General features: G+C 49.7%; 2 protein-coding genes across 2 annotated transcripts; both read right to left on the reverse strand.

The window, feature by feature from the left end:
- Positions 1-43: 43 nt before the first annotated feature.
- Positions 44-1,705, reverse strand: RNASEK (ribonuclease K). The gene is made up of 3 exons (XM_008153569.3): positions 1,517-1,705; positions 776-852; positions 44-362 (listed from the first exon to the last, which is right to left on the reverse strand). The coding sequence occupies exons 1-3, from the start codon at positions 1,592-1,594 to the stop codon at positions 221-223; spliced, it is 297 nt and encodes a 98-aa protein (XP_008151791.1). The 5' UTR covers positions 1,595-1,705; the 3' UTR covers positions 44-220.
- A 1,784-nt stretch (positions 1,706-3,489) lies between these two features.
- Positions 3,490-16,435, reverse strand: ALOX12 (arachidonate 12-lipoxygenase, 12S type). Its single transcript, XM_054709143.1, has 14 exons — positions 16,261-16,435; positions 15,545-15,746; positions 14,070-14,151; positions 13,856-13,978; positions 13,636-13,739; positions 13,128-13,288; positions 11,841-11,984; positions 10,801-11,010; positions 7,422-7,508; positions 7,054-7,223; positions 6,448-6,569; positions 4,341-4,441; positions 4,061-4,231; positions 3,490-3,939 (listed from the first exon to the last, which is right to left on the reverse strand). Exons 1-14 carry the CDS (start codon positions 16,393-16,395, stop codon positions 3,760-3,762), a joined length of 1,992 nt encoding a protein of 663 aa, XP_054565118.1. The 5' UTR covers positions 16,396-16,435; the 3' UTR covers positions 3,490-3,759.
- Positions 16,436-22,491: the final 6,056 nt, after the last annotated feature.

Genomic DNA, 22,491 nt, shown 5'->3' on the forward strand with positions numbered 1-22,491 from the left:
CCCCCAGTGCCCGCCTCTCCCAACCCAAGCACAGACTCCAGGCTTCAGCGAGCAGCTTCTCTTTATTGTATTTTGGGAAAAGGCGAGGGGGCTGGAGGGACAGTGACAGCCAGCCCCAGCCTCCCTCCACTGGGGCTGGGCCCCAGAATGAGGGTCAGTAGGCGGCGGGGAGAGTCTTTAAATAGAAGAGGGGACTGCAGAGGGTCAGTGCGGCCGTGCTCTAGCGCACCATGTATTCCTTGCGCTTATTGAGCCGAACTTGGCAGAAAGAGAAGCCTCCGAGGAGGAGGTAAAGGCCCGCAGCGATGAAGCAGTTGTAGCTGACTTGCTCGTAAAGATCGTATATGTTCTGGGGGCCATTCCTAGGGGAGGGGATTAGGCAGAGAAGTGTCAGAAACATCAACAGCAGCCAACAATTACAGAGTACTCACTATGGGCTAGTTCTAACTGCTTTTACGTGCGTTATCTTATTCAATCTTCCTCACCCTATGGGGTGAGTTCTACTACTGCATCCATTTGCAGAGGGAGACGGAGGCACAGGAAAGTTAAGTAAAATACGTAAAGAAGCCACAACTGAAGTGGTGGGTTTAGGATGGCTGCTGAGGTCTGACAACCAAGACCAATACAAACTGTGTGCTCGAGAGCAGGTCTCCGCACCCAGTGTCCTAGCCGCTGGGCCCCAAGCATCCAGCCTCCTGAAATTCCCCGCCCAGAATTCTGACCACAGGCTCGGCCACCTCCCCCGTCCCCCCAGCCTCTCCCACTTGACACTTACTCAAAATCTTTCTCCGTGAAGGGAACGTCCTCAATCAGCACAGCGGAATGGACGTTAAAGAAGATTCCCAGCATTATCTGAAACGGAATGGGTAGGTTTTGACTTCGGGCATCTGCGCTGGTCACTCCCTAAACACCTTCCACTTCTAATGTTGCCACAACACCTGGGTCTGGGGATTAACAGAAGGCACCGGGAACAGAGGTAGCTGTTGCTAGATTCGTACTCAGTCACCTGGAACAGGGCTTGAAGTGGTGAGGGACAGAGACGACTTGGCTGGGGAAAGGGCAGAAAGAGTGAGTAACCCAGGAACCCCCGGATTATTCCCCTCTTCAGAGGCGTCATTATCACGGGACAGGGCAGAAGGGATCAGGGGGGATCAGCATTTATTATTTCTTCCTGGAGTGGGGGGGGGGGGGGGTAGAGTCCTGGGCGCACAAGGCCCCAGCTACACATTTCGGCAACAAAATTCAGTTTAAGCATCTCTCAGGAACCCAGCGCTGCTTCCTCTTACCAAATTTACCAGCCCGGGCTCCCATTTCAAGCTCCAGCTCTCTCCGCCATGGCCCGCCCCACTCTAGTTCCCTATTTCTCAATCTCAGTTCTGCCTTGTTCGTCAAAGACGAATCCCCCCCCCTCCCCCCCTGCCTGCTGCTGCTTTTAAGGCCGGGAGTCTCCTAGCCTCCCAGCCCTCCGCCACCCGGCCCCCAGGTCCGCTCCAGTCCTCGCAGGCCAGCCCCTCACCAACATGATCACTCCCCAGGCGCTGAGGACGATGCCGCAGGCGGCCAGCTTGGGCCCACAGCACAGAAGCGACACCATGAAGATGGAAGTCGGGGGTCGCCTAGATCTGGGCCGAGTGGAAAGGCGGTGAAAGGAATCCCCGATGGGCCGCAGCGGAGAGAGCCGGCTGAACTCGGGGGCTCGCGCCGCGGACAGCAGGCTGGAGGTCGGCCGAGGGGCGGGGCCTCGGGCCCAACCTTCGCGCGGTGGGGGGGGCGCCGGGCGGAGGACACCGCGCGACTCTGGCTCTTCTCCAGGCACTGGTGGTAAAAGGCGGCGTCTGAAACTAAAACAGCCCCCCGCGGAGCCCCTTATTGACCCATGTATCCGGGGCGCGAGTATTGGAAGAGCAAGTGCCTAAAGTTTCTTGGTTCCCCCCCTCCAGGTTGGAATGGACAGAGCCGGAGCATCACGTGATCCAGTTTGGCAGGTCACGTGACGAGGAGCCCCCAGCAGCTGGTTTTTGGGGAAAGCGTCTAGGTCGCGGAGCTCCTGGTAACCTTGGAGGTGGGCTCTGAGCAGCCGCGGACTGGAACGGACTTTCCCCCTCAGATGCCGTACTTTCGGGTGGTATCTGTCTGTGGTGGGACAGAGACATTCACGCCGAGAGAGAGCGCCTGTGTCTCCGCTCATCCCCACCTTTAAAAATAGAGATCCTGACACAGTGCAAGGAAATAGGAGACCCTTCCTGAGGTCGAGCGTACTGTTGTGGCCAGACGGCTTTAAAATTGCGGAGCGTTCTTGGCATTGGGGATCCTTGAGTGACGTTTGTTACCAAACATGGAATGCTGCGTGGTTTTGGATGCCAAACCCAGGAAAAACATGGGCGTCGGGAAAAGCCTAGGGAAAGTAGACTGCGGGGAGGTTGTGAAGGTGCGTGGTCCTGCTAAAGGTACTGGAGAAAGAAATAGCACACAAAACGTCACTTTGCTTCCCTACTGTAAACTAAAGAAGCGGATTACAGGCCCTTTGAATAAGGCAGGGGACACGATTGTAAAAATATGAGTAAGTCATTCACTCCAAAGAAAAAGTCTGTATACCTCACTGGTAAGAGACTGGTTTGTAATAATCATTCAGGGAAATGCATGTTTGAAGAACACAGTTCTGTTCTGAACTTGTATCCAGTCTAGTGAAGACAGTGATCAAAGCATAATCGAGAGGGGTCATTTTGAACCCACGACAAACAGTGGTTAGTATTATTTTGTGGTACTTTTTCACTTATTTTGTGCATATTGTTCTGAAAAGGGTAGTGAGAGAACATAGAACCTCGGACACGTAGAGACTCCAGTGTCCTAAGGGGCTGGGAAAGTGGCCTTAAGACATGAATTTCGTGTCTCTTTTGTTTGAGACTATTTAGGGAAGGAAGCCAAAAGATTTTAGTCTGTTCTAGGATAAGGTGACCAGATCGTCCCGCTTTTGGCGGGACAGTCCCGATTTTTAACAAAGAATCTTTCCAAAAATAGGGACTTTTTTAAAACGTTGTGGGACGCGGGACAAACTGTTAAAAATCGGTTTTGTCCCGCCCAAAGTGGGATGATCTGGTCACCTTACCTAGGAGCATCTTTCTTATTCCAGGACTTTTGGGGGTAGGTGTGTGAATAGAGGTGGAGGGAAAGTTGCAAAAGAACAGGATTAGGACTTTTTACGTTGGCCACCAAGCATGAAGTCTAGCTCCTGGGAAAGGAGAATTCGTTGAGGTAGTTCATTTCTCCAAGAAATCATCCCACCACCCCTGAGAGAATTCTCTGGATGTTTGCAAGTAGGGTCAGTGCCCCAGGCCAGATCACGCACCCTGGTCCAGGCACTGCCACTGAGGGCCACATTCAGCCTGCAGCCTTGCACGTCTCTAGCAAAGCACAGGGGTGTTTGTTTTGTTTTTTTTGTATTTTTAAATGTAAAACAGAAGAATATTTTGTGACATGTGAAGTTTATGTTTCACTGCCCAGGAATAAAGTTTTATTGGAACACAGTCATTTTCATATTGTCCCATTTGCTACAATGGGAGTTGAGTAGTGACAGAGTCTGTGTGGCCTACAAGCCATGAAATTTTTATTTGGCCTTTTACAGAAAAGGTTTGCTGCCTCCCTTCCCTCCTAGCACCCTACTCTCCCCACCACCACCACCCTGCTCTGGGTCAGTGGGATACTGATGTAGAGAATTTATTTCGGAGAGCTGAAGGTCTCCAGGTGGGGGCACCATAGAGCTCAGATAGTGATACTGTTCTCTATGTTGCTGGGCTTTAAGTATTCGTAGGCAAGGTCAAGTTGCTCATTCCGGGCTGTCATTTCCCTTTCCCAGTTTTCCAGATCTGTTTGGAATTGGTTTAGTACAGCTTTGGTCTTGGAGCCCGAGAAGTACTTTTCTTTGTGATGCCCCAGAGGAACCTAAGAAAGAACAAAGGATCAGCCAGTTTCTAGTTTGAAGGCTGAAGCATCTTGAGCCTAGCCCCTCACTCTGCTGTTCCCCTTCCGTCATCATTTCTCTTTCCCTAGAGTCCTCACTTACCATGTCTGGCTGGCGTCGACCCAGATGCCATGTGATGGTCATTTGAAGACAGGCCTGTTGGACATCAGGGAGTGAGCCCATCACTGTGGCCATTGTCACATCTTCCTTGGTGGTGGGTGGGGGCATTCGCATTGTGCACGGGGCATTAGGGACCCAGGCATACCAGTCCAGCTGGGGAAAGAAAGTACAACCTAGGATCCTGGCACTTAGAGTTTGAACCCCTATCTCTCCCTTGGGTATCCACTTGCTTTCAGGGACCTGGGCTTTCATCTGTCCATACCTGGCCCTTATTGATGGCCCCATGCTGGGCTGTGCACGTGAATACACACATGGTAAGGAAATGGCAGAGTTGATTCAGAGACTGGAAGGAGACAGGGAAACCTGGGGAGGAAAGGAACAGGATTTAGAGGCTACAGCATGAGAGGAGGGAAATAAAGGTTGATGTCTTGGGATGTCTGCATATTGGAATTGATGGGTGTTGGTTCATTTATTCAAATATATTTGCATCAGACCTGATTTTCAGTTCAGGCTCAAGCAATCTAGTTTGGATACCTTAGGCCAATTAACTTATCTGACCTCAGTTTCTTCACCTATAAAGTGTGGATGATACTTACCTTCTAAATAAGATACTTTATCAAATATTGATATAAATGCTTAGTAAATAATAATTATTGTCATTATGGAAGGGTTGGGGGCTGAAAGGGTTAAGTGATCAAATATCTTCTGCCTTAAAAAATGGTTAAGAATTTAGGGTTGCTTCCCCCTATTCCCAATTATAAGGTGAGGAATAAGAGAAGTCATGGATTCCTAGAGACACAGCCAAGAGAGGCTTTCCACAAAAGTTATCCCAGGCCACCCAATAATCCTATCAGTTAAGTGAAACAAGTATAATCACTCTCCTTTTATAGATAAAATGGACACAGTTGGGAAAAGGCAGAGGCTGACCTTGAACTTGGGATCCTGACTGCTAATTTGACAATTTTTAACCTTAACACATTTCCTCTACAAGTCTGTTGGGAAAATTAGGCAAAAGTCAGCTATGAGAACTGAGGGAGAGAGAATGAGAGGCAGTTAGTTGGAGGTTAAAGTTAACATGTAGGTTGTATTTTCCAAATGTCGTTGATACTAGTTGGGGAAAAGATGGCCAGGCAGAGGAAGTAGAGACTTTTGGGGGCATGTGGAACCTAAGGAACGGTATGGAGATGTCCTAGAGCAGTGGTTGGCAAACAGAGGCTCACGAGCCACATGCAGCTCTTTGGCCCCTTGAGTGTGGCTCTTCCACAAAATACCAAGTGCGGGCGTGCACGTACAGAGTGATTGAAACGTCATGGCCCATGTGCAGAAGTCGGTTTTCGGCTCTCAAAAGAAATTTCAATCGTTGTACTGTTGATATTTGGCTCTGTTGACTAATGAGTTTGCCGACCACTGACCTAGAGAGTTTGGTCCTGGGAGGGTGGGGATGGTGCAGCCTCAGATTCCACAGGGAGAGGCCCCTCCAGAGCACAGGTGTTGGTTTACTGCTCACTGCATCTCCAGGGTATGGCCACGATGGCTCCCCAATAAATGTCTGAGGTGTCCTACAGAGGCAGAGATGCTGGTGTGAAGTGTGAGGAGCAGGGACTGAAGGACGATTTGAAGCATTCCAGGTTGGTCCATGCGTGCTAGAGAGAGGAGGATGAACTAGGAGAGCTCAAGAAAGGCAATTTCTTCCCCAGCAGTTAAATGTGATTAGGGTGTGCTAAAGCTAATGACTAGATCTTAAGTCAGTGGCTAGATCCTAGCAGGGGTGGGGTGGGGGGAGGACAGATTGGCAAAAGGAATGTAAGCCCCAAGGGACAGGGAACTGAGTTTAGGTTTGAGCCAAAGCATGTACAGTATTGTGTTTGCACCTAGAAATGACTTTGCACTGTGGTAAAGTGTGCAGTATGCCTGGACCCTCTGTGTGTGCTGGACAGTAGCAAAAGGAGAAGAGAGAAAAACCAGAGTGGGTCATTGTGTGGTTTGGTGGGAAAATCTTCCCATTTGTATCCTCAGGCAGGAACATAGACATTATGAAGAGTGATGTGAGCCCCAGTAGGGCCTGGCCAGATTCCCCGCTGGCTGTGGTTCTGGACCCACTGAGGCCCATGCTGTGACAGGTTGGGGCATCTGTGACAAGGCAAGGGGGAGGGACAAAAAAGCTGATGGTCAAGGTCTTTGAGGAGGATAATCTTTGAGTTTCTAGGATTGTCCTGAGACTTAGGAGGTGCGAATGAGATCCAGATGCTTTATGTGTGGGAGGGTGAGAGGGGAATGAAGGGTCGGGGCCATGTCCCCAGAAGGCAAGGCTGACAAGGAGCTCTGGGCAGAGTGTCTGAGGAGCTTCCTTCTCTGGGGAGGGATCTCACCTCGGTCCTGGGCCTGGCACAGCCCCACCTCAGTGATCTCCCGACACCAGGCCTGCAGCTCAGGGTCCCCTCTCACGAAGTCATCCCCGTGGTAGAAGAGGTGGACAATCCCCTCCACGTACCTGCCCAGAGGAGAAGGAAGCTGAGTTCTTTGAGAGTACAAGGCTCTAGCCTCTGACCATTAATCCTTTTCTGTGGCCTCTGTCCAACACACTCTTACTGTGCCTGAGTATAGATCTTTCAAAACTTGCTTTTTGAGACATTAGTTTAGAAAGGAATGAAATGTGGGTCACTTGTAGAAATTGCCATACATGGTTGATAGATAAAATGGACACAGTTGGACAAAAACTGACAGAAACCCTGATTTCTCCAGATACCTCAGTCTCCCCAACCACAGCTGTCCCAGCCGAGGCTGCCTACCCCCATCCTAGTCTCTTCCTTATCAGACCCTACTCGCTGTCTCCTCACTGTTCCTCCTCTCTCCCAGGACTGAGTCCTCTGGTCCTCCTGTCTGGGCCTTCTTGTTTCATGTTCCTTTTGTCCCATGGTGACCTCAGGCCAAAGCCCCATTTTCATTGTCATTTCTCAGCTCCCATTCTCACCCACCGAGCAATGATCTCCCAGAGCCGTAAAGCATCATGGGCATAGAGGGCACTTGGGATTCCCAGCAGGCCCCGGTCAGCCAGATCGTCAGGAGGACAGAGGGAGCGGTAGGTCAGCTGAGCCATGGCCCGACGCATCAACTGCACATGGCCCCCTCCACCTGTGCTCACAGCCTGGGACAAAGAGATGAGAGGCCTTGAGGAAGAAGACAGAGCATAGTGTACAGGAGGTTCAGATGTGAGGTTCTTACATTTAAAAACATGAGTACAAAGGGACAGGCTGGGTTTAAGGGTCAGGGCATTCACACAGGTTGCTCTGGGATCTTGAACGTGACAGCAGTTAGGCGGCCCCACATTCCATTACCTCCTTACCTTATCAAATATACCTCCATCTGAGATGAGTTGGGTCCTTGCCCGTGTGTTGATCTCCATGGTGTAGCGGGTGTGTGGGATCAGGAGCTGGATGGAGAAGGTTGAAGGGGTGGTTTATGGAGGACATGCTTGGGCCCTTCTTTTTTTTTTTTTTAAATATATTTTATTGATTTTTCACAGAGAGGAAGGGAGAGGGATAGAGAGCCAGAAACATCGATGAGAGAGAGACATCGACCAGCTGCCTCCTGCACATCCCCCACCAGGAGATGTGCCCGCAACCAATGTACATGCCCTTGACCGGAATCGAACCTGGGACCTTCCAGTCCGCAGACCGATGCTCTATCCACTGAGCCAAACCGGTTTCGGCTTGGGCCCTTCTTTATCAGGGAGTGGCACTCAGCATGGTGGCCTCCTGTCCTCTTGATGCTTTTCTCCTTGCGAGTGCCTTTGCAGGCTGGTCTCCTTCTACTTCTCTGGTCACTCATTCTCATGCTCTTTACTCCCCTGTGAGTCAGGCTCTGGCGCTAGACTGACCTGGGTTTCAATCTACACTTTGATCCCTGTCCAAGGTAATGGACCCTCTAATAATAATCTGTCTCATCCCCTATCTATCACCTCATCTGCCAACAGGGGGTGATAATAGGGTTTCTTATCTCGGGGGGCAGTGGTGATGCTTAGGTGAGTGACGTATGAAGAGGGTATAGTACACACAGAAGTCCTCAAGTCTCAGCTGTTGTCATTTATCCTCATTATTCCCACCGTGAGTGTTTGATTTTAAAGAATCAGCCCCTTTTGATTTTCTTTTATATTTCTATCATTTGCATCCTCATAGCTCATAATTACCGCTCTACTCATTATCAAAGCCACACTCTTCTGGTCGCCTCACAGTTGGCTTTTAGGGGGTGAGTACCTTTAGTCAGAATAAAAGGAGGCATTCTAAGCTACCTACTGAAGCACACGGGGGCTGCACCCTCCCCAATTAGGCAGCTATTTTTAATAGCTTTTTAAACAACAGCTCTCCTCAGGTATTAAAAAGGGCTACGTGAGGATGTACATTTCTTTTTTATCTCAGATTATTTTGTGTTCATTTCGACTCAGTTTATAAACAGCTCTTCTGTAGTGTTGGTATTTATCTGAGTTGATGCTGGACACAGGAAATGTGATACCTCTGGTGTCAAGATGTCAAAGCAGCTCACAGTCTGAAACTTTTCAGAAAGTTGATGACAGAGGCTGAGTGTCATAGAAAGTCCAAATCCACATGAGGAGAGAAGATACCTGAGGACAGTCAATTCCTAATAAGAGTAATAATAATTGCCGAAACCGGTTTGGCTCAGTGGATAGAGCGTCGGCCTGTGGACTGAAAGGTCCCAGGTTCGATTCCGGTCAAGGGCATGTACCTTGGTTGCGGGCACATCCCCAGTAAGGGGTGTGCAGGAGGCAGCTGATCGATGTTTCTCTATCATCGATGTTTCTAACTCTCGATCCCTCTCTCTTCCTCTCTGTAAAAAATCAATAAAATGTATTTTAAAAAAATAATAATTGCAATGGCAAGAACTAATGGCTTTTCTGGCTTTCAGCCTGTGTTACACTGTTATGTCATTTTATCCTTCAACAACCCGCGTGGGGCTCCTGTTGTCCTCATTGAGAGACGAGGACACTGAAGCAAGCCTCTGGTCAGTGCTGAGGCCAGGATTCAGGGTCAGATGCTGGCAGTCTGAATGCAGAGCCTGCCTACATTTACAGGTTACTTCTCCTGTGTGTCCTGATAACAGCTCAGCCGTTTGCCGGGAGATGAAGCTGTGTTGGTGAGCGGATGGAGGTGTGGAGAGGGATGAACTAGTACAGGGGGGTGAGCAGCAGACTGTGATGCAGGAGGAGCACCATGCGGTCAGTAAAATCCAAGATTCTATTAATCACACTGGATTCCATCTCGTCTATTTTACCCCAGACTTAATGAGGCCATAGCTACTATTGGGCAGGTTTTGGGGTCAGGGTGTAAACCCCCAGCTTGAAACACAGTTCAGTTCTCCTTACCCAGATACTCATTTGCATATCTTGCCAACATTTCAAACTCCGTGGACCTGACACTAAACAACTTGCGTTTGCTTCCAAACTGGCTTTCTCTCGTGACTTTGCTGTTGTTGGCAGTTGCTCATAAGCTTGTATCAGTGTTGTCCCTTCTCTTCCATGTTCCCTATCCCTAAAGTGTCATCAAGATTTTGAGAATAGCCCTAGCCAGTTTGGCTCAGTGGATAGAGCGTCGGCCTGCGGACTGAAGAGTCCTGGGTTTGATTCCAGTCAAGGACATGCACCTCGGTTGTAGGCCCCATCCCCGGCCCCATGTGTGTATAACCAATCCATATGTCTCTCTCACATCTATGTTTCTCTCTGTCTTTTCCCCTCCCCTTCCACTGTCTCCAGAAATCAATGGAAAAATATCCTCAGGTGAGGATTAACAACAACAACAACAAAGATTTTGAGAATACTTTCAAGCAAGCACAAGCCTTATTTTGCTGCCTTGTTGCCTAGCAGTAGATTCTGAGCTCACTCTCTTATAAAATTACAACCCACCCATCCTGTGGACTCTTATTGATAAGCTATGAAAGGTCTCTCTTATTCTGCTCATCTGCTGACAATGGGAATGTGCCATCAAAACAAGTTAGATCAAAACAAGTCAGGGAACACTGCGTGGGACGGGACTAATTCTTGTTGGTCCCTTTGGGTGCAAGGACTCTGTCAGCTTACACCCGGTCTCCAACAGCTTAGACCTGTGACCTTTCTCTCTTCGCTCTTATTCACAGGCATGTGCACCTGCTGTTCCCTCCCTTCACCAAGTCTTTGATTTGTTTTCTTGTCATTCCTATAACCACCTTGCATGCCTTTCTCCACCTATTTCCTGGGCAGGTATAAGTAACCTACTGGGTGCTCTCCTTGCCTTTTGATCCATTCCTACAGCAGACTCCTCAGTTGGGGTGGGGCATTCTCTGCCAATAGGCTGAGAATGTTTATAGACTTTCTTGTGATTTTAAATTCTAGTTCCAGATATTGTTCACTGGTTGGTTCTTATGGGCATCACTTGTCTTCCTGGATAAACAATAAATCTCCTATGACAGGAAAAAGGGTTTTGTTTTACTAACAACAGTCCAGCAATACTCCAGACTCATTGCTAGATTGTCAGGTCTCTGGAATTTCAGAGGGTTCCCTTATAACATGTCCTGAAGAAACATTAAGTGACTTGATGCAATTAAAATGCAAGTCTTAAAATATTGACAGAGTCTTCCCTTTCTTTCACAAATGGATATAAACATTTTTTGCGGCTGCAGTATCATTTGATATTGGCCATTTCTTCTCTTGGGTCTGAGCAAGGTAGAGGATTTACCTTGAAGACAGGGTGCAGTCCTGGGAGACACCTCATGGTGGCGACAGCGATGACTTCAGCCAGCAGATGAGTGTTCAGCAAGTGATATTTGAGCTGGTGCAGTTGGAAATCTGAATTTCGAACCCAGGACTTTGCCAGGAGCCAGGCAAGTGGAGGATCTGAAGGCAGGAACAGTGATGGGGTCGGGGAGCTGGGGTTGGGAGGCTGGATCTGGGGAAAAGAAATGGAACATTTATTGAACTTCTACTTTATGAATGACATTATGGTCACCATTCCGGGGGAAACAGAGAGGACTGAGTAAGGTTATTCTTTTCCAGGAAGTTATAATCTAGTAGGAGGAACGAGGACCCTTCCACCCTGCCTCTCACTGGCTGTGCGGCCATATGAGTGCTGAGCCGTGAGGGTCAGGTTGAATGCAGGAGAGTCAGAAGCAGGAGCCCAGTAAGGAGATTCTAACAGTGGTTTGGGAGAAATGTGGTGAGGTTCTGAGTTAGGGTGGGGGTGAGGGGGATTGTAAAGGAGACACCGGATGTGTGAGAAAATTGACAGTATTTGCTGACTGCTGAGAACTTTGGGAGAAAAGATATTCAGGAAACAATGTGTATTTAGAGTCAAGGCTACTGAGAGAGTAAGTAGTGGTTCTCAGAGTGTGTTCCCAAACCAGCAGCATCAGCATCACTTTGGAACTTGTTAGCCAGGCAAATTCTCAGTCCCCACCCGTGATCTACTGAGTCAGAAATCTGGTGGTGGACCCAGAACCTGTGTTTTAACTAGCCTTCAGGTGGTTCTAACGCACACTCAAGTTTGAGAACCACTGAGTACAGGGTGAGAACTCCAAGAGGCCATTATGACTCTTGAACAGGTACTTCCAGTTGCATGAGTCAGGGAAAACCAGGCTGTAAGCAAAGACTGACATGAGGACACGTCTCACCGTGTGAGGATGGCATTTGGGAGCCAAGAGCCAGGGGGCTGGGTCCCTGGGAGCAGAGGTTGGGTGAACAGAGAGCAGTGTTGGGAGGCGGACGCCCCAGGTGCCTCACCTGGATGACCATGGGCAGCAGCTTCCCACTGGGCTCCATCTTCAGCATGACAAGGGGGGCAGCCAGGTACTGCTGCTCTTCTCGGATCACATTGGCTGGAATTCCATCCAGAAGGATGAAGTCAGCTTCAAACAGGGAACCCTTCTGGGGAAAAGCCGAACATATCCATGGTTAAAATTCAAAATCTACAAGGACAGGGCAAAGGTTGGGGGAGATATTTAAAGATACTTAATCTTATTAACCAAGATCACTCCAATAAATTTAATTAAAAATTAAAGACATTCATCTAGTATCTTGCCATTATCCTATTTTAGTACCAGAGCCCTGTTGGCAGAACCAGAGCATTTTGTCCAATTCCTCTCATTTCAAATAAATGAAGAAAGCACCTCGTGTGGATTGATGGCTTGTGCAGGCTTTGTGGTAGCAGGTGTGGGTTTAGAACCTGGCCTCTCAGTCCAGTTTGCATTGTAGGCATTGCAAACTCTCCCATTGTCAAGATGGCTGTGCCCCTTCCCCACCATCCCCCAGCGCTCTGCTCCCTGTGTTGGGTGCCCATCAGCTCAGCAAACACTGTTTCACTCGCTGTCCAAATCTCCCCTCCTCTGCCAAGTGATCCACAGAGGTTCCCTGACTACCATTGCCACGGAATCCAGACACAGGCACATGGACATGCTCACATCCTGCTTTGTTCGTCTGCCTTAAACCCAGCTCATCTTTTTTGTATCCAGCTTTCCTCCTCCCAGAAACCTCAATTCTCCCCACCTGGCAGTGCATTCTTTTTTTTTTTTTTTTTTTTTTTAATATATGTTTATTGATTTCAGAGAAGAAGGGAGAGGGAGAGAGAGAAACATCAATGATGAGAATCATTGATTGGTTGCTTCCTGCATGCCCCCTACTGGGGAGCAAGCCTGCAATCTGGGCATGTGCCGTGACCGGGAATTGAACCCTATCCTCCTGGTTCATAGGTCAATGCTCAACCACTGAGCCACACCGCTGGGCTGACAGTGCATTCTTCACCTTTCTTGTTGCCCGTGAACACTGGGAATGTGTTTGTCCCAGTTAACATCTCTGGCTCCACCTGCATGCACCTTGCACGTCCATGCTGGGAGTTCCTCATAGTTTCCCCTACATGTTTTATCCTCTCTTGGTTGTTTTCCAGCACAGGACTCTTCACCCAAGGACAAGGGTTACCACAGCCTCCCTTCCCAGACTCACTTTTGGTTCCTCCTCTTCACCACTGCTCCCCACACAGACAAGGAGAGAACAATGTAGGGTGGGAGGGTGTACCTGGAGTTCTTTCTCCAACTGGGCCCGAAGCTCCTCCATCCCTGAGGGCAGCACCAGCCTGGGGGGCAGAGAGGTGGAGCGTCTCAACAGCATGGGGTTGGCGCCATTGAGGAACTGGTAGCCAAAAAGCTCATCATCTTGCCAGCGTTGGTGAACCTTCTCTGTGGGGTCAGGGTGGAGGTTAAGAGGAGGATATTCTTTTTTTAAAAAATTGAATTTATTGGGGTGACATTGGTTAATAAAATTATGTAAGTTTCAGGTGTATAATTCTATAATACATCATCTGTATACTGTATTGTGGGTTTACCACCCTAAGAGGAGGAGGATATTCACCACAACCCTCCTCAGGCTCTACCCCAGGGATTCAGGCATATGACTGCCCTGTATCCAGCCCCTCTCTGAGATGATGTCTCACCTGGCAAGGCCTTATTGGGGACTATGGAGTATGAAGGTTGGGTCATCAAAAGGGGCCATCACAGGTTTATAGACACCTGGGGGAACCACTGACCAGCCAGATTGCTCTTCTGGCCCCAGAAGATCTGATCAAAATCCTCCAGATGATTCCAGGAGCTCAGGAGGGTGTAAACACGCTTGAGGGCCATCTCCAGTGCCCTAGGACAGGCATTGAGGCATGAACCCATTTGCTGATTCCTCAGCCCCTCACTATTTACCACCATTCTTGGGTCTCCCAGCCCTTACTCTACTCTGAGCTCCAGGCTTTTCCTCACCCAGCCTTCAGTGTCCACTCAAAGTCCAGCCTCTTCTCCTCATGGAATCTCGTATTTGGAGGTAGATCATCCTCACTGCCGGCAGCTATTGTCAGGGGTAACCCTTCCTTCCAGGTGGCCCAGCTAGGACATGGAGACAGGGTTCAGGTCAGTGATGTGGGCAGGGTCAGGGGATGGGGGGTGAAACTTGGGTCTAATATGGGTGGGTGGTCACCAGTATATTTGTTGTCTTTCCTTCAGTTCCTTCTCTCGATGTTTCTGGAACACATCCGATGCATTGTCTCCTGCCAGGCGAGCTGGGGAGACATGAAGACAATTGGCCACACAGTTTTGTGTGGTCCTGTGCTGTTTGTCCTCACCGTCCTTTTCGTATCGTAGTCCTTGTGCTCAGTTGTGCTCTGTTGCTTTTATCCCTGGCTGTGCCTCAGTTCATTGAGTCCCCAGACACATTTATCCCAACTTTGCACTCCTGGTCTCACTTATCTCAGCCCTCATCTCTTGCCTTGAGGCCAAAGTGTCATGTTTGCCACCATTTTCTTTTCCTTTAATTCATCTTTCCCTACCTGATCCTATTTCATCATTATCTATGGTTGGATAAATCACCTGAATTAAGGTGACAAAATCTTTTTTTTTTTTTTTAATCCTCACCTGAGGATATTTTTTCATTGATTTTCAAGGAGAGTGGAAGAGAGAGGGAAAGACAGAGAGAAACATCGATATAAAAGAAACAAATTGATTGGTTGCCTCCTGCATAAGTCCCGACCAGGACCTGGTCCGAGGAGGAGCCTGCAACCAAGGTCTGTGCCCTTGACTGGAATTGAACCCCAGATCCGTAGGTCCGAAGGCCGATTCCGGTCAAGGGTCTATCCACTGAGCCAAACTGGCTAGGGCCAGGTGATAAAATTTTAGTCACCCCTATGCCCACACCTGTTTTCTACGACATATGGCTTTGGTGAATTTTCACTTCTTGCATCTCACCTGCCACACCTCCAGCTGTTCTCAAAAGCGGTTTGCTTTCTTTAGCTGACTTCACCTTTCCTAGACTTGCTATGGAAGTCCGTGTTTACTGACTTCTTCCTGCTCTTATCAGTACTTACACTCACCTGTGTCAACATCAGATATGTAATGTTTGCAGCCTTACCTGTTCTCGCCCCATTTGTCTCTGTGTTCCTGTCTCTTATTTCCCACAGTAATTCAATATTTGCTGTCCTCATTCATTCCAACACATCAGTGTGCTCCCTGCCCTCACAGGTGTCTTTCCATGTTGTCACAGCCAAACCAGCTCTTCATGTCGTATCATTTATTGCTTCCCTTCCCTGCCTCCTCTCAGAGGTCCCCTGTGCTAGCCTTACCTGTCCTTGTCCCAAATTGCTCCCAGTCCCACGGAGATCTCCTTCCCCCTTTACTTTGGCTCCTCTGTTTCCCAGCATGGCTGCACCTCCCATTCCCTCTGCTCACATTCTTGGGGGTGGGATCTACACACATCACTCATTTCCCTGTCCAGGCCCATTTCCACTTTTTAATTTTATGTGTACATTTCCCCTCATTGCCTGCCTTGGTCAACCTTAACCTACTGAGCACGCACTTTTTCAAACCTCTAGCACCATCCTCAGTGCAATCCTCCCTCCTCCCCATCCTCCTCTCCCACTACTCCCTAACCCTGCACCCTCTTCTGAGGCGGCCCCTCACCGGTGCCCTCGGGCAGGGTCAGCAGGCCGTCGCCCTGCACCCAGCGGTAGCAGGGGAAGGCGGCCTCCTCTGAGGCTCCTGGGCCCTGCACGGTGATGCGGTCGCAGAACCAGGCGTTGTCCACCAGGGAGTGGTGTTTGCGCAACTTCACGAACTGCAGTGGCCCCAAGTCCTGGGGAACGTCCTGCTCAAACTCCTCCACCTGTGGGGACCAAAACCCGGTGAGAACTAGTAGCGGGGACCTGGGAGAGGACGTTTAACTGAGGGTGCGGGTCCTCTGTGGAGTCCGGGGACAAGGCCTCCAGGGACAGCATTGCCTCCTCCCAACACCTGTGCGGTGGGTCTCAGACGCCCATCTCACCGGGAAGACCTGGAAGGCGGGGCGAGGCCCTGAGCGACTTGAATTGAACGCTGAGCATCATCACCTACCCGTCCACTCACAGCTCTCACCGCGCCCGCGCCCTCGGAGGACCTTCCCTTTGACCATTCATCCCAGGACACTGGCCTGGGGTCAACTGGGAAAGTAGTGGAGGCTGCGAGGACCACGGTCGGTGGGGGAGGGAGAAAGGGGTTGAGCCCAGCCCGACCCTCTCCCCGCTTAGGGGCAGGCGTCCCAACTCCTGCAAGTCCCAATGGGCGCGTTCGCGCTGTTACTCGCCCCCGGCCTCCTGCCCTGAGCCCGGCGGGGGATGGGGGTCCCAGCTACCCGCGCTGACCTGGCCCCGCACCGGCCGCAGCTGCAGCTCCAGCTCCGCCTCCCCGCGCTCCCCGACCAGCCACAGCTGCACGCGGTTGAACGACCCGGAGAAGAGCCAGGCCCCGGTGGCCACGCAGATGCGGTAGCGGCCCATGGCGAGGGGGAGCCGCTCAGGGCCGCCGGTGTGAGTCTAGATGCCCTGAGGCAGTTCGGGCCTTGAAAGATGGGTCTGGGTCCCCGCCCTCCTCACTGCTTTCAGGCGCTCCCAAGTCTCCGCCCCAGACGAGCCCCAACCTGCCAGCTGCCCAGCAGAAGGGAAGGGCAGCGCCTACTGGTTCCAGCTGCCGTGGGAAGATAAAGGGCCCTTCGCCCACCCGGGTGAGGCCGAGAGAACGGATGCGGCAGAGCTTCTCTGAACCTCCTGGCGAGGCCTGGGGCCAAGAGCCTCCAGGTTGCAGGGAGCAAGGATGAGGACACTCCCCGAGGCCTCCAGGCCTTCTGGAGAGCTAGTTGATAGAGGGGGTGAGTCGGCTTTTCCCTTTCCGGAGGGGAAAGTTTCCCTCTTTCTGAACAGGGACCCTGGGAAGGCCAGCCTGGGAGGCTTCGCTGGGCTGCTAGACCCGTTATGGTCCCATAAGTCTTCAGTTCCTGATTTCTACCGCATTTGAGCCCAGTCCTTCAATAAATGACCAGAGGTTGCCAGGCTGCCTAGAAGCTGGAAAAGTAACAGCTCAAAGACTTGCTCCCTTGCCTCTCCCTGAACCTGGTTTCAAGCATCCTGGCATTAGGGTCCCAGTTACACCAGATATTGAAGGAGGCCTACTGAGGCAGGCAGTGAGAGCCTCCTTTTGTCCGACCTTCATAATGGGGGCAGGAAGTGGTAGGGGTCCGGGTATTAGGGTGCAGGATGGAGTCACATAGGCGCCCAGGATACATGGACCGTTCTCACGAACTTTGCCCTTTCCAGGTGAATGCAGCCTTTCCCCCTCACTATATTCCAGGTAAATATTTATAATGGCCTCATCTTACTGACCGTGGTGCCTGCTTCCTCTACCAGAATTGTAAAAAATTATGTGTGAGCAGTTTTTATTAGGCACAAAGTTCCACTCCTTTCTTCTTCCCTCTTGTCTTAACCCCACTCAACCCCAGCTATTTCCTGGTCCTTCACGGCCCTCAGGGGAGGGAACCTGGGGACAGGAGTGGGCCAGTGCTGGCGAGGGCCTTTGTACACGTTAGAAAGATGATTCAGGGCTCAGGCTTCGTCACCCACCCAGCAACCAGAGGAAGCCCCTTGTAGGTCCCTGATCTAGATCTTCTTGGTCTAAGTCATTGTAAGCTTTTGGCTCACAGTGAACATGACTGCTGGCTGGGTTAAGCCAGGGCAATTGAATCTGCTTTCTTGAGCCAAACCCTCAAAAATGGCTTTGGATGTTGGTTATTGGTGAGGATAAAAGGGATTCTAGTCCTGCCTTCCAGACTCCAGACCTCACGGAAGTGTCTGATCTGTACTGGATGCCCTTTCCCTTATCTTCTAAGCCCACTCCTGCCTACATCCTCCGTGCTCTGGACTAGTATCTGCCATATGCTGGCCCCCCATTTCCTCCAGTTTTTGGGTCACTCTATCCTGTCTTATGCAAATAGATTGGCTCACATTCCCATCCTATGCAGTAACTGAATCTGGCCTTTCTACACACACCGTTTAGGGATCACTTTTGCCTAGAAAAATAGAGTTTGTTTCATCCCTACTTCCAGAATCAGTCCATACATCAGCCTGCTTCTCTGCTGGTGATACTTTCTCCCCACTCTACAGTACTATGAGGTCACACGGCAGTCGGGGTCGGGGGTGAATACCCAAGAACAGTAATCCAAGCTACTGCATGAGCTAAATGAGTTAATGTTTAAAACACTTAGAACAGTGCCTGGCACATAGCCCCAGTGTGTATTTAGCTGCTATTATTCTATTACTAGAGGCCCAGTGCATGAATTCATGAACTGGTAGGGTCCCTCGGCCTGGCCTGCAGGGATCGGGCCAAAACCGGCTCTCTGACATCCCCCGAGGAGGCCCGGATTTTGAGAGGGTGCAGGCCAGGCTGAGGGACCCACTGGTGCATGATCAGAGCAGGGAGGGACCGCGGGAGGGCTCCAGAGCACATCCGGCCCATCTCACCCAGTCCCGATCAGCCAGACTCCAGCAAGCTAACCTACCAGTTGGAGCATCTGCCCTCTAGTGGTCAGTGCATGTCATAGCGACTGGTCCAACAGTTGAAGGGTCAGACACTTTGCACATTAGGCTTTTATTATATAGGATTTGCAGAGTGGAAACAATTCCCAACTGAATGCCAGCATCACTCCTCCAGAAATGCCTCTGCCTTTGTCACCACATACTGTTTATTCATGTCCCTCCACAGGTCCCAGCCTCCCACTATGGGTCTTATTACTTCAGACTCTTCCTCCGACTTCTTTTTCTCTTTTCCTTTTTAAGCACACACATTATGTTGGGGGAAAATAATTAAAAACAAAACTTCCCAACCCAGAAAGTCCTCTCCATGAAGGTAGTAAAGAAAGAGAATGGATTTATTATTGAATAAGCATTAACCAGTGTGATGTGCATCATAGACAATCCACTAAGAGGTTATAAAGACAGAGAAATCTCACCCTTTTATGTAGCCAAGCAGACACAACATTACACATGTTTCCAAGATAGACAATATCTGCTCCTCAAGGAAGGGGCTTGATGCCACCATTTGTCACACATGGTTCATTCTAACTTCACCTGGTAATTAGTGACCATCTGCATAATTAATAGGCTTAATCATAGGAATGACAAAGTCCTTATATTTTTATAACAAGACTAGAGGCCTGGTGCATGACATTTGTGCACTAGAGGTGGGGTTCCTCAGCCTGACCTGCGTCCTCTCGCAGTCCGGGACCCCTTGGGGGATGTCTGCCTGCCAGCGTAGGCCCGCTCCCCGTCAGACATCCCTCTCTCAGTCCAGTCCAGGGTCATTGGACTTACCTGAGGGTCCTTAGCACTGCTGCAGATGTGGAAGAGGTTCCCACCACTGCTGCGCTCGCCAGCCATGAGCCTGGCTTCTGGCTGAGCCGTGCCCGCCCCCGTGGGAGTGCACTGACCACCAGAGGGCAGCTTCTGTGTTGAGCATCTGCCCCCTGGTGGTCAGTGCGCGTTATAGCAACTGGTTGTTCTGCTGTTCAGTCAATTTGCATATTAGCCTTTTATTATATAGGATGTAGTTTTGCAACTTAGAGCAAGGAGCCCATCTCAGGCTCCCACACGCTCATAGAAACTGGGAGATAGGGCTGCTGTCTTCCTAGATTCCTAAAAATCTGGCTCCCAGGTCCTTAGGAAAGACATTCCTGTGGCACAAAACTGACAAGAAGCTTATTTAGCTTCTAGAAAGATCTACACACATTTCAAAGAGACAAAGAACTTACAATTACAAGTTTGCAAAAGTAAATGCTCTAAGAAAAGGGAGGGTGGGGGAAATCTATGTTCAACAGGGAGAATCAAGCCTCTTTACCATGCTTGATTTGTCCGTACAGTTACCGTTTTCCTTATGTGCGCCACGGGAAGGACCGAGGGCTTGACTTTGCCTGGGCCTTTTACAGCAGGGAAGCCCACATCTGCCACATGTGCATGCCAAAGCTAAACCCCTTTTCTCCAGACCCCCAGGGCCCTGGTCTCTGTGCCAGGAACTGACTCCCACGTTCTCATTACCTCTCTTTGCAGAACAAGTTAGCTTCTTGATCAAAGTTGCTCTCACTGTTATTCCCCAGAGGGTGTGGGTGAGGGGAATGGACCTTACATTTCATAGACAAAAAAGATTTTTAGCCCTAGCTGGTTTGGCTCAGTGGATAGAGTGTTGGTCTGCAGACCGAAGGGTCCCAGGTTTGATTCCAGTCAAGGGCACATACCTCAGCTGCAGGCTCCTCCCTGGAATGGGCCTTGGTCAGGGCTCCTGCAGGAGACAATCAATTGATATCTTTCTCTCACATTGATATTTCTCTTTCCCTCTCTCTTAAAAAAACAACAAGTCAATGATAAAATATCCTCTGGTGAGATAAAAAGCGATTGTTAAAGTGTTTTTCTAAACACAAGAATAATTTTATCCCCTTCCTTTCTCCTATGCCAGTGTCACTTTAGAGGACAACTTGGTTGTCCCTGCTACATGAGTGTTTGGAGCCCATATTTGGCATGGGGCTACATTAATTTGCATTTGTTCCTTGGGGACAAATTGGACATACAAACATGAAACTTGAAACTATGTAAATATAGGATCTGATTTCAGGGTAGACACTGTATCTGTTTTTCCAATTAATAACTTGAGTGTCCACCTCTCCCTACTTGCAGGAAGTCCAGCACTTCCCTCTCTGACTGCTTTTACTTGCAACATGCTTCTGTGCATGTTCAAAGGTATAACCGAGGAACATTATCCTGCACCATCTAATGGGTCACTGTCTAGTGCTGCAGGAATCCCTGCATAGGCCACATGAGTGACATACACTTGAACTTCCCAATTCTTAGTTCACACAGGCTTGGGCAAGGTTCGCAAGCTCGACTGTAGTGCTAAGGGACTGTGCCAGGGCCCTATCCAGCCTCAGCCTCTTAAAACTTCAGGCCTTGGTGATGAGCCTGGTCATTTAACCAGACCACTTTCCCCAGAGGGGTCACTCTTGGTTCTTAAGGGTTCTTTCCTGTGGAGGGATCTCTGTTAGAACCTTCTCAATCTTTCAGAGGGACTTAATTAATATTGAACAGTGTAAAAAGTAATGCAAGTCTCAATCTCTTTTTTTCCAGGCCCTTTATGCAGATTTACCCCCTCCTCCTCATTCAACAACTCTGGATACCAAGGGAGTGGGAGATAGGGAGAGTGTGGAGGGGAAGGGACAGCCTTTGTGGGGCCTCAAAAGGGTGCTGGAGAGGGGACACTCCAGGCTCAGAGAAGAGTCACAGAAGGTTTTCTTCCAAGGAGCCATTCAGAGAGAATAAAAGCTGGCAGTCTTGCCCGTTTGCTGCCTGTCCACTTTCCCCCCACCTCTGCTGCCCCAATCCTAGCAGATGTGCCCAGGTCAAGCTCAAAGGGTCTGCTCAAGATTCTGTGGATTCATAGGTGCATCTTCAATCATGAACACACTTCTAGGAGTGGTTGATTTTGGTTGTTTAAAAGAAGAGTTGTGCTGCACAGTATACATTTTCTGGAAGCTTGCTTTTCTCACTCAAGAGATAGATCTCTGGGAAACCTCTGCAGTTCAATAGTTATGCCTCTGACTCATTCTGTGAAATGGCTGCATGGTGCTCCCCAGTGCACCCAGCCATTCCTCTGTTGATGAGCATTCAGTGGTTTCCACTGTCATGACCGATGCTGAATGCTACAAAGAGCGTGCTTGTACTTACATCCTTATGTACTTGACGGTTTTACTTCTCTGGGTTAGAGCCCAGGGAAAGGATGCATAGGATAAAGGCTACCAGAATAGAAAAACACCCAGGAGCAAAGTAAAACAGACAAATAAAAGAAAAACTACACAAGCTGCCTTTACTTTTCAGACAGAGGAGTGCACCACAAAAGACACCGGCTGAGTTGTCCCGGAGAGGAGTAAGTCGAGGATTTTTAAAGGGGGTGTCCCTCATGTTTACACTAATTAAAGTTGAAAGCTTATACCACGGACAGGCAGACTGCACTGACCACACAGGCTGGATTGTATACAGTCGGTTGAACCAAGTCCTAGGTCTACTAAGAATCAGGCATACCAGTGTTACTCGATATTCATGGTTATTTAACATCTCCAGCTCGCTAGAATCAGTTGTGCACACCAGCATTCAGTTTTGCTATCTTCTAGGCAAGTGCTGCTAAAAGTTCTGTTACATGGAATTGCTGGCTGAAAGAGTATGCGTGTGTGGGAGACACAATTCATTTGTGAAATTGTGGAGAACAGGTTCAGTAGAGAGAGGGAGGCAGAATGCAGACCAGAGTGCGACCTGCCTTTCAAGAAATAAGGCCAGAAGGGAACAGAGAGAGGGCCGTAGCTGGAGGTGGGTGAGCGGCAGAGCCAGTGAGAGGGAGAGGCTGGGATGCAGGAGAATGAGGGTGAGTGATGAGGAGAAGACCCTGAGGGAGGAGATAAACCTGGAAAATGTGAAGGAACTGGCCTCAGATTGTGCACTCTCACAGTGGGGCAACAACGTCTTAGTTATCACAGTGGTTGGTGGCCTTCCAACGGGCCATGCACATAA

Source organism: Eptesicus fuscus, chromosome 20 (genome assembly GCF_027574615.1).
Source record: "Eptesicus fuscus isolate TK198812 chromosome 20, DD_ASM_mEF_20220401, whole genome shotgun sequence".
Lineage (NCBI taxonomy): Eukaryota > Metazoa > Chordata > Mammalia > Chiroptera > Vespertilionidae > Eptesicus > Eptesicus fuscus.